At 43.2% G+C, this 10335-nt stretch overlaps 1 protein-coding gene across 24 annotated transcripts in view; it reads left to right on the top strand.

Annotated features, from left to right (window-relative positions):
* LOC105072482 (partitioning defective 3 homolog) overlaps window positions 1–10335 on the top strand; it is a 536087-nt gene that overhangs the window by 293945 nt on the left and 231807 nt on the right. For 16 of the 24 annotated variants that reach the window (XM_074358251.1, XM_074358247.1, XM_074358250.1 and 13 more), the window contains one exon: window positions 300–338. The exons of the other annotated variants lie outside the window; for them this stretch is intronic. In XM_074358251.1, coding sequence (XP_074214352.1) covers window positions 300–338 — 39 coding nt within the window. The remainder of the gene's footprint in view (window positions 1–299; window positions 339–10335) is intronic. 24 annotated transcript variants of the gene reach the window in all.

Genomic DNA, 10335 nt, shown 5'->3' with positions numbered 1-10335 from the left:
AGTGCCAGGAATAGAAAAGCAGTTCGGTGAGATTTGTTTTCCTCTAGATAATAAATTCAGGATGTACTGTGAATGAGCAAGTAAAAATTTACGTCTAGAAAAAAATTTTTTAAACACACACACGAGATAATATAACCACATCAGTGAAGGTGTGGAAGACAGGGTAATACAGTCGCCTTCGGTATATTTTGTGGGTTTGAAGAACCAACAATTTTCTCTTTAGAGTAAAGCTTTGTGTCCCTGTGTGTTGAAGATGGCTTTGGTCAGTCTGTATTTATGTCTTTCTTCAATTCTTCTAGAATGCAGAGCCAAGGCAGATGCAGATCCCAAAAGACACGGTAAGAGCTTTGTCTTTCGCAGAATGCAGAGATGTTGGCAAGACACGTGGAACTAACTTCTTACTAATTAATTGTGACGTTACTCGTCGTCTCTTTTCCTGGCTCTCGGTAGATACTACATAGATTTATTAAATTCCCAAGTGATCTTACCTTAGGACGACTTACTGCTGCTGCCCCAGAGAATACGTTGTGCTCGTTTCTGAACAGACAGGGGTAAGGAAGAGACATTAACAGCTTTCCCCAATCACCTGCATAACAAGAGGGACCAAAGGGGATGCGCTTAGTGATTTGACATTAAACAGACAAAGGACATCGTGAATTGTGAAGTGCTACGTTATCAGTAGCCATAAAAATGAAAGTAAAGAAGAAAACTCAATTCAAGCATAGAAGAACTAGGGAAGGCCTAAAAGCACAATAAAAATGTATCACAGACAGGAAAGACAAAACGCAGCAGCAATTTGCCTAAACATATTCACTGTCATAGTAACTTACATCTAGCAAGGGGCTAAGTCTTATTAACAGAAGTAAGTTCTCAGAGCTTAGATTAAAATGCAGAAAGAGTTGTGTCCTGTTTGGAAGACAGATCCTAAATACAGGCTGAGGATAAAGGAGCAGGCTGAGTTCCAGCAGGCGGCACTGACGTGGTGACGTGAGGCTTGCATCTCTGAACTCACCTCTTGTGTGGACGCACTGCCTGGGGTGAAAAGGGAGGGAGCTTCACGTAGATACCTGATGCCGCCCAGCAGAAATTCTAACAGGGTCTTTTTAGGCATTTAAGCCTTCATTAAGCACAGAAACATACAGGTCCCACACTCTTATGAGCAGAATGAAAATTCAACAAACCACATCCACAGTGGGTGATGCTAATATGTATTTTTCCAAAATTTGTCATATTAGGTAGACAAAGGATATGAAGAATTTCAGTAACATAATTAACACTATTAATAACATAATTTGGTTTTTTGTTATACAGTCACACACAGACAACTTTGAACCTAATAAACAAACAAAATGTTATTTTCAAATATTGCGTAATTAACAAAAATGGATGAATAATCAGACCTCAGAGGAAAATCAGTAAACTGCCTTGAGACTATTATACGTTTGTAAGGTTAGGTTGTGGGCAATTCATAGCTTTCAGTTTTTCATGCATCAAATCAATAAGTCTGTAATAGTTAATCAAAGTCACTATGCTGTGTGTGTGTGTGTGTGTGTGTGTGGTAGGGGAAATTAGACAAAGTGATTCTAAAAAGTCAAATGGGGCACAAGAATGACTTATTCTATTTTGAAGGACAGTAATGATGGCAAAATGTACTGTGGAGCCAAAATACTTAAAATAGCATGATGCTGTCACAGGAATAGACAAATAGGTCATTTCAGCACGTCGGCAGTGGTGGAAGCAGTCCTGGTGTGTGCACGTGTGCGTGCGCGTGTGTTCAGGACGGCATTTCCCAGTTGTGGTAAAGATCAGTTTGCTCAATGTCTAGAACAGTCGGCCATTCACTTTAGAAGGTCAGATTCCTTTTTCTCACCAGACACCCAAATAAACCCCAGTTGATTATGAAATTAAACCTTAGAAGTTACCAGAAGGTATTGAGAAAAACCTGTGACAACTTCTTGGTTAACTCTGGATGGTGAGCACTTGTCCACAGACGTGACTAAGCCCGAGTGTCATAAGAGGAAAGGTTGTAGAGTTGTTTGCTCACTAACTAACCTTCCGCATACACGGTAACCTCACTGTGGAGCGGCTGCATATCGAAGGTGAACATGGGAGGTATTTTCCAATGGGATCCTTGGGTGAAGAACTCCTTTGTTGTCTGGCATCTTAACGTCATAGAATGTTCTGGAAAAGTGAAGAACTTCACACATAAATTGTATCCATGCCTGAGACGGCCTGAGATGGAAAATGATGAGTAAGGAGAGGCGTCGGTCCCGGTGAGGAGACGGAGGGTCAGCAGCTTGGGACTCCACCGGAGGGCTAGGGTCCTCCTCCCGCACTGCTCGCCCCCAAGGGCGCGGGTCCCTGCCGGCTTGCTGGCACCAGTGGTGAGTCCGTTACCTGAGCGGAAGGGACAGTGTCCACACAAGTGTGTCTGGCTTCCAGTTTCAAGGGGGATTTTTTTTTCTGATGAGGGTTTTCCAAGCTAAGGAAGGAAGTCAGGAAGTTTTAATATTTTTCTACTTTTTCTTTCCAGTTTCTTGTTCTTCCTTTTGCCTTCTTGCCTCTGTGCCTGTCTATGCGGCACCATTTCGGGCTGTCAGAGGCTTCATGTTCAAATTATAATTTAAAAGTTGACTTGGCAGGGTCTCTGCCTCCCTCGGTACCTTTTGTTGGCAAGTCATTAAATTCATTCAAGTCACGAAATCCTCTGATACCATGTAAAGGTTCTGGTGACTGCAGGCACCTTGGAACGGAAGGGCCTGAGCTCTTGATCATCATAATGATCCCTAATGGGTGAAGTCTGAGGGACTGTTAAAAGGTCACTTAGGTAGATGCGGAGGCCTGTTCCAATGGCTGGTAGACCTTCTAAGTATCTGATCCATAGGTTTCCTGAAAGTCTTCTCAGTGTCACTTTAGTGAATGAGACTGGGTGACCAGAAACCTGAGTTTTAGGTCATCCACTCAAAATTGGACCAAAAGCTGAAATATTTAGCAGAGGCCCAAGGTCTCTTCCTCCAAGTCCTTTGCTTTTCACAAGTGAACTCACTTGGTAGCTTATCTGTGTGGCTGTCCAGGTTGGACAAGACAGTATGTGGGTGTATTATCTGGGTTCTCTGGAGACACAGGACCAGTAGGAGGTGTGTGTATATCTACAGACAGGGGTTTATTGTGAGGACCTGGCTTGTGTGCTTATGAAGACGGGCAAGTTCCCATCTGCAGGGTGGGCCAGCGGGCTGCAGCCAGGAGGGCCCATCGCACAGATGAGGCCCAAAGGCGTCTGCTGGAGAACCCCGCCTTGTGGGGGAGGCCTGTCTTCCTTTCCTGTTCTGTTCTTTAACTGACTGGATGAGGCCCCCTCAGTTATGGAGAGCAGTCTGTTCTATTCAGAGTTCCCATATTTAAAAGTTAATCTCATCTAGAAAAATACCTTCCCAGTGGACAGAATTAACCACCACAGTGGAGCCATGAATTCACCTGCAGGCTCTCAGGCCTGGACTGACCGAAGTGCCCGTTTCTTGTTTGGACTTCAAAGGCCTGTGCAGGCCTGCCTAGGAGACGCCCCGGTGAGATCCGCGTAGGAGTGTAACTGCATCCTATACGGATTCAGAGCCCCTGGGTGCATGGAGGGCGATTGGAGATGAAAGCAGACCACGTGGGTATGACGTAAAACATGCTTACGTGTCAGGAATTCAACATGCATTCCACGAAGGATCATGGGATCTCACTATAGGAGCTGCAGGGATGCGCTGAGGAGTCTGGGGGAAACTCCCTGAAGGTCAGGAGGCATCTTGATAGGCCAGTGTCAGAAAGGGCGTGGCTGTGACTGGGAAAGGCCGTGAGCTATCAGTCAGCGTGGTCGTCGGTCGGCCCATTTGACGGTGGTGGTGGTGGGTGTGAAGGCTCTACCCGCCGTACTGATGCCGCTGTGAATGAGGAGATCGGTCCCGTGTACCGGAGGGTCAACGTGCTTAGGAATGAATTCAGCCAAGGAGATGAACGCCCTGTACACTGAACACTGTGAGACACTGATGAGAGAAGTTGAAAAAGGCACAAATAAGTGGAAATATAGTCCATGCTCACAGATGGGAAGAATTAAGATTGTTAAAATATCCATGTTACCCAAAGCTATCCCCAGATTCAGTGCAGTTCCTGTCAAAATGCCAATGGCGTTTTCCACAGAATAAAACAAAAAACCAAACACCTAAAATGTACTGGAACCACAAAAGACTCTAATAGCCAAAATAGCCTTAAGAAAGAGCAGAGCTTGGTGGTGTCACGATTCCTATGTTGTAGTCTATGTCACAAAGCCACCGTAGTCAGAAGTACAATGTCGGCATAAAAACAGACACACAGAACAGAGCAGGAGAGCCCAGAAGTAAGCCACACACACCCAGCCCGTCAGCTGGGACAGAGGAGCCCAGAACACGCAGGGGGGAAGGAGAGCCTCCTTAGTAAACGGAGACGGGGAGGCTGGGCGGTCACGGGATGGAGGCTGAAGCTTGTCTCCATCTTGCACAGCGGGCTTTGTGCATCACAGAAAATAATGCCTGTTGACAGTAGAACATTCGGAAGAAAATGAAAATCACCTAATTATGTGATGTCATCGTTGCTGTTTTGATGGATATTCTCCCACGATTTTCTTCTTTACCTTCTAGCTGATCTGTGTCGTGGCGAGGTCAGCGTCAGGCAGCGCGCAGGGGCTGTGCGTCAGGCTCGGGGGAGGCTGGTGTGCCCCCCACCCCTGCGGCGGCCCCTAAACGAGCAGACATGAAGCAGCTTGTAAAGACAGGGTGTCGGGGCTCACGCTGGAGGATGTGCTGGGAGTTACGAGAGCCCAGGGGACAAAACCCAGCTTCTTAGTCGTAAATATTTTTCTGTCTCACTCAGTGTTGTTAAAGGCACTTTAACAGCTGATGGTATTCCATTGTGTATCTGAATCTTCTCCCTTAATGTCACATGTGAACACTGTTTTCAGATTTTTGCTGAAGTAATTAAAACTTTGAACATCTTCACAGTTTAATTTTTGCTGATGACCAGTTAGGTTTCTAGGATTTATAGCTAGAAAGAACATGTCTTGGTTAAGCAGTAAGCAGGGTATGAAGGTGTTTGATCAGCATTATCAAGTTGGCTTTCCTCAGGATTGCGCCTTTTCATGTCTTCACCAGCACTGCAGGAGAGTGCCGGTGTCACTGCCCCTTCTGCATTGCTCAATATCTTTACTTAAAATAATTGTATTTTAGCAATTCAGTAGCTCCTGTTGCAATGAGATAGAGCCTGTTGCATATATTTGGTCCACTGTCTGTCTCTGATGAAGACTCGGGCACACCTCTTCCCCATCTGTTGTGGGAGTGTCTGCCTGTGTGTTGTGACGTTCTGAGGTGCAGTAAACTTACTCGTGCAGGTAAGGTGTTAACTCCATGGAGGACAGAACACGAGAGAAAGCAGTAGATGACAGATCCCAGGTGTGAGCTTTCCGTACCAGGCGGTTCTGACACTCGCTGCCCGGAGCTAGCGTGGAGCCCACGGGCTAAGGGCTCCATCCCCCAAAACCCTTGCCTCAGGAGCCAGCTCCGGGCTACCCACAACCTCTGCCTGACTTGGCTACAAGTCAGAGGTTCCCATGACCCTCTCCTCGGGTTTGATAACTTGCTAGAGTGAATCACACGCTGCGTGAAAACAGTTGACTTACTGTGGCCAACTTCTCACACAGGGTGTTTTAGAGGATGCAGAAAATAGCGAAGGCTGGGGGTCACTGCACGCAGGCGCTGCGGTCTCTTTGTGGGCGTGTCCATCACCCTGGGACTTTTGGGGGTATGGTGGGGGCTGCATCGTGCAGGCAGGGTGAATTACAGCATTTCCTGCCCTTCTCCCTGATCTGGGGCAGTGGGGGGTGCTGAAAAGTCCAAGCTTCTAATCATGACTTGGCAGCTGTCTGGAGTCCACCGAGACTCACCCCATTAGAACAGAGGACACTCTCGTCGCTCAGGAGATCCAGGGGATTTAGGAGTTCTTGCCGGACGCTTCTGTCACTCAGGGAATCCCGAGGGTTTTAGGAGCTTGTGCTGGGAACCGAGGCCGAAACCAAAACACCAGCAGGATTGGGAGACAGGTGTGTATGTGTGTATGTGTGTGTATATGTGTGGATGTGTATGCATATAGTGTGTGTATATGTGTGTGGATGTGTATGCATATATATGTGCTTGTGTGTATTTTGATGATTTCACAAGTGACACATATGTGTTGAATCCTTTATTTCTCTGCCTGCCACAATCATCTCCTGGACCCATACCTGTCATTCTGTGATCTCGTGTGATATGTATACATATTTCTCTTGTGTCTTAATATTTCGTACACTCTTATCAAAATGTCCATATGTTGCGGCCCAGGGATTCCTCTCCTCGTGGTTACTTTTCGGCCGTGTAGTATAATCACCTCTGACTTTCTTGTTCCCCATTTTGCAGATGAACTGCAGGCTGAGAGTGGCCTGTGGGCCAGCTATGTCCCCCTCAGGGCCGGGACCATTGTCTGGGGAGGAAGGACCACTGGGCTTTAGTGCTTCTGTCTCGGTCCAGGTGCAGGTGCAAGTGTGCAAGCGTCTTTGCTGCTGTTCTGAGGATGGTGGGAAAGTAAATAGCTTTCGTCCTGCCAGGTGGTACCTCCCCTGCTTCTAACACACTTGCACAAATGCCCTGGTTTTTTGGGCACTAGAAGGCAAAGATGCCAGTGACGCAGTGGCCACAGGAAGACATCACAGGCTGTTTTGATGGCAGATCACTTGGGGTGCACACATGTCTGTGCGTGAGGGACGTGATGTGTGCTTGAGTGACATCGTGTACAGAAGGCTTGAGGAGCAAAGGAAAGGAAAAAAAAATATTTACTGTGTTTCTTTAGAAAGAACTTGACTCAAACAGTTGATATGGTCCAGAATCTGCATGGAATAGCAGTCAAAGGTGACAGAAAATTAGCTTCTTTTGAATCAGAACAGAGAGATGCCCATACGAGTAAGACTTTGGGAAGGTTCTGTATGATGTAGGATTTAAAATGGTTTTTGAAGAGCAGATTTTTAAAAAACATTTTGCTGCCGGTGAATTAGGCCCTAAAAGCTGGCATTAATTTCAGTCATGTCAAGAGCCAAATGGATTAATAATGAAATACCAGAGAAAAAGTACCATCTCTCACTTAAATGTTTTTAGCAATAATAATGACTTAAGACTTGATAAAACAGCTGAGAACGAATATTATTCCCACCTGCAGCTTTCCTAATAAATGAAATGTTCCCGTGGAGAACCCAGCCTCCTTTAAGACAGGTTCAGAGCAGGGCGTGTCAGGAGGTGGGGACTTGAACTTGATTAAAATTTCTTTTCATGGATTCAGTCAGCCCCTTATCTTGATATTCAAGTAGAAGGAAAATGAGAATTTGAAGCCTTAGTAGAACATTGTGGAAATGTCAAAATCGGTAAACATTAAAAAACCAAACTGGAGAGATAAATCAGTAAGTGACAATTAGGAACCTTCCAGATGGGAGGCAAATAGTCACCCTGAATGATCTGACCTAAAGTGCCCAGCCAGGAACTGTCTCTGGTTTGTGTCTTTTCAAATGCAACTTTCCCAGGAATATGCTTCTGATTCACAAAGTGAACTTCATCTTTCAGTTGCTTCTGAATTAAAAACAGAAGGGCTTGTAGTGGGTTTCGATGCTGTGGTATATTTCAGATGTGAAAATTCACCTGTACGGTTTTATAAACAATTTTATGTTGAGTTAGCGATGTTCATTCACACAAAGTCTTCAGTTACTCCTCTTGAATTGTTTTGAATCGTATGGATAAAAATTAAACTTTATAGAGAAAAACAAGTATATTAAGATACTTTTGCATAGAAAATATGATGTTAGTATTTTGGTGAGTATTTGATTTTTTTTTTCCTCACCAATAACATTGATTTTATTTGCGCTACAGTTATTCTCCGGGAGTATTTTAAATATTAGAAGGCTTTTATAATGAGCACATAAAGGCTTCATTTTGATTTTTTTAACATTTTTTATTGATTTATAATCATTTTACAATGTTGTGTCAAATTCCAGTGTTCAGCACAATTTTTCAGTTATTCATGGACATATACACACTCATTGTCACATTTTTTTCTCTGTGAGTTATCATAACATTTTGTGTATATTTCCCTGTGCTATACAGTGTAGTCTATTCTACAATTTTGAAATCCCAGTCTATCCCTTCCCACCCTCCACCCCCCTGGTAACCACAAGTCTGTATTCTCTGTCTGTGAGTCTATTTCTGTCCTTTATTTACGCTTTGTTTTTGTTTGTTTGTTTTTGTTTTTGTTTTTTAGATTCCACATATGAGCGATCTCATATGGTATTTTTCTTTCTCTTTCTGGCTTACTTCACTTAGAATGACATTCTCCAGCAGCATCCATGTTGCTGCAAATGGCATTATGTTGTCGGTTTTTATGGCTGAGTAGTATTCCATTGTATAAATATACCACCTCTTCTTTATCCAGTCACCTGTTGATGGACATTTAGGCTGTTTCCATGTTTTGGCTATTGTAAATAGTGCTGCTATGAACATTGGGGTGCAGGTGTCATCCTGAAGTAGATTTCCTTCTGGATACAAGCCCAGGAGTGGGATTCCTGGGTCATATGGTAAGTCTATTCCTAGTCTTTTGAGGAATCTCTGCACTGTTTTCCATAGTGGCTGCACCAAACTGCATTCCCACCAGCAGTGTAGGAGGGTTCCCCTTTCTCCACAGCCTCTGCCCCATTTGTCATTTGTGGATTTTTGAATGACGGCCATTCTGACTGGTGTGAGGTGATACCTCATTGTAGTTTTGATTTGCATTTCTCTGATAATTAGTGATATTGAGCGTTTTTTCATGTGCTTTTTGATCATTTGTATGTCTTCCTTGGAGAATTGCTTGTTTAGGTCTTCTGCCCATTTTTGGATTGGGTTGTTTATTTTTTTCTTATTGAGTCGTATGAGCTGCTTATATATTCTGGAGATCAAGCCTTTGTCGGTTTCACTTGCAAAAATTTTCTCCCATTCCGTAGGTTTTCTTCTTGTTTTATTTCTGGTTTCCTTTGCTGTGCAGAAGCTTGTAAGTTTCATTAGGTCCCATTTGTTTATTCTTGCTTTTATTTCTTCTAGGAGAAAATTTTTTAAATGTATGTCAGATAATGTTTTGCCTATGTTTTCCTCTAGGAGGTTTATTGTATCTTGTCTTATGTTTAAGTCTTTAAGCTATTTTGAGTTGATTTTTGTATATGGTGTAAGGGAGTGTTCTAGCTTCATTGTTTTACATGCTGCTGTCCAGTTTTCCCAACACCATTTGCTGAAGAGACTCTTTATTCCAATGTATATTCTTGCCTCCTTTGTCAAAGATGAGTTGACCAAAAGTTTGTGGGTTCATTTCTGGGCTCTCTATTCTGTTCCATTGGTCTATATGTCTGTTTTGGTACCAATACCATGCTGTCTTGATGACTGTAGCTCTGTAGTATTGTCTGAAGTCTGGGAGAGTTATTCCTCCAGCCTCTTTCTTTCTCTTCAGTAATGCTTTGGCAATTCTAGGTCTTTGATGGTTCCATATGAATTTTATTATGATTTTTTCTAGTTCTGTGAAATATGTCCTGGGTAATTGGATAGGGATTGCATTAAATCTGTAGATTGCCTTGGGCAGTGTGACCATTTTAACAATATTGATTCTTCCAATCCAAGAGCATGGAATATCTTTCCATTTTTTAAAGTCTACTTTAATTTCCTTCATCAATGGTTTATAGTTTTCTGTGTATAATTCTTTTACCTCCTTGGTTAGATTTATTCCCAGATATTTTATTACTTTGGGTGCTATTTTAAAGGGGATTGTTTCTTTACTTTCTTCTTCTGTTGATTTATCGTTAGTGTAAAGAAATGCAACTGATTTTTGAACGTTAATTTTGTAACCTGCTACCTTGCTGAATTCTTCAATCAGCTCTAGTAGCTTTTGTGTGGACCTTTTAGGGTTTTCTATATATAGTAACATGTCATCAGCATATAATGACACTTTTACCTCTTCTTTTCCAATTTGGATCCCTTTTATTTCTTTCTCTTGCCTGACTGCTATGGCTAGGACTTCCAGGACTATGTTGAATAGGAGTGGTGATAGTGGGTGGGCATCCTTGTCTTGTCCCAGATTTTAGTGGGAAGCTTTTGAGTTTTTCACTGTTGAGTACTATGCTGGCTGTAGGTTTGTCATATATAGCTTTTATTATGTTGAGATATGTTCCCTGTATATCCACTTTGGCGAGAGTTTTTATCATAAATGGTTGTTGAATTTTATCAAATGCTT

This window comes from Camelus bactrianus, chromosome 35, assembly GCF_048773025.1.
Source record: "Camelus bactrianus isolate YW-2024 breed Bactrian camel chromosome 35, ASM4877302v1, whole genome shotgun sequence".
Lineage (NCBI taxonomy): Eukaryota > Metazoa > Chordata > Mammalia > Artiodactyla > Camelidae > Camelus > Camelus bactrianus.
This window is presented reverse-complemented; position numbering and strand designations above follow the sequence as displayed.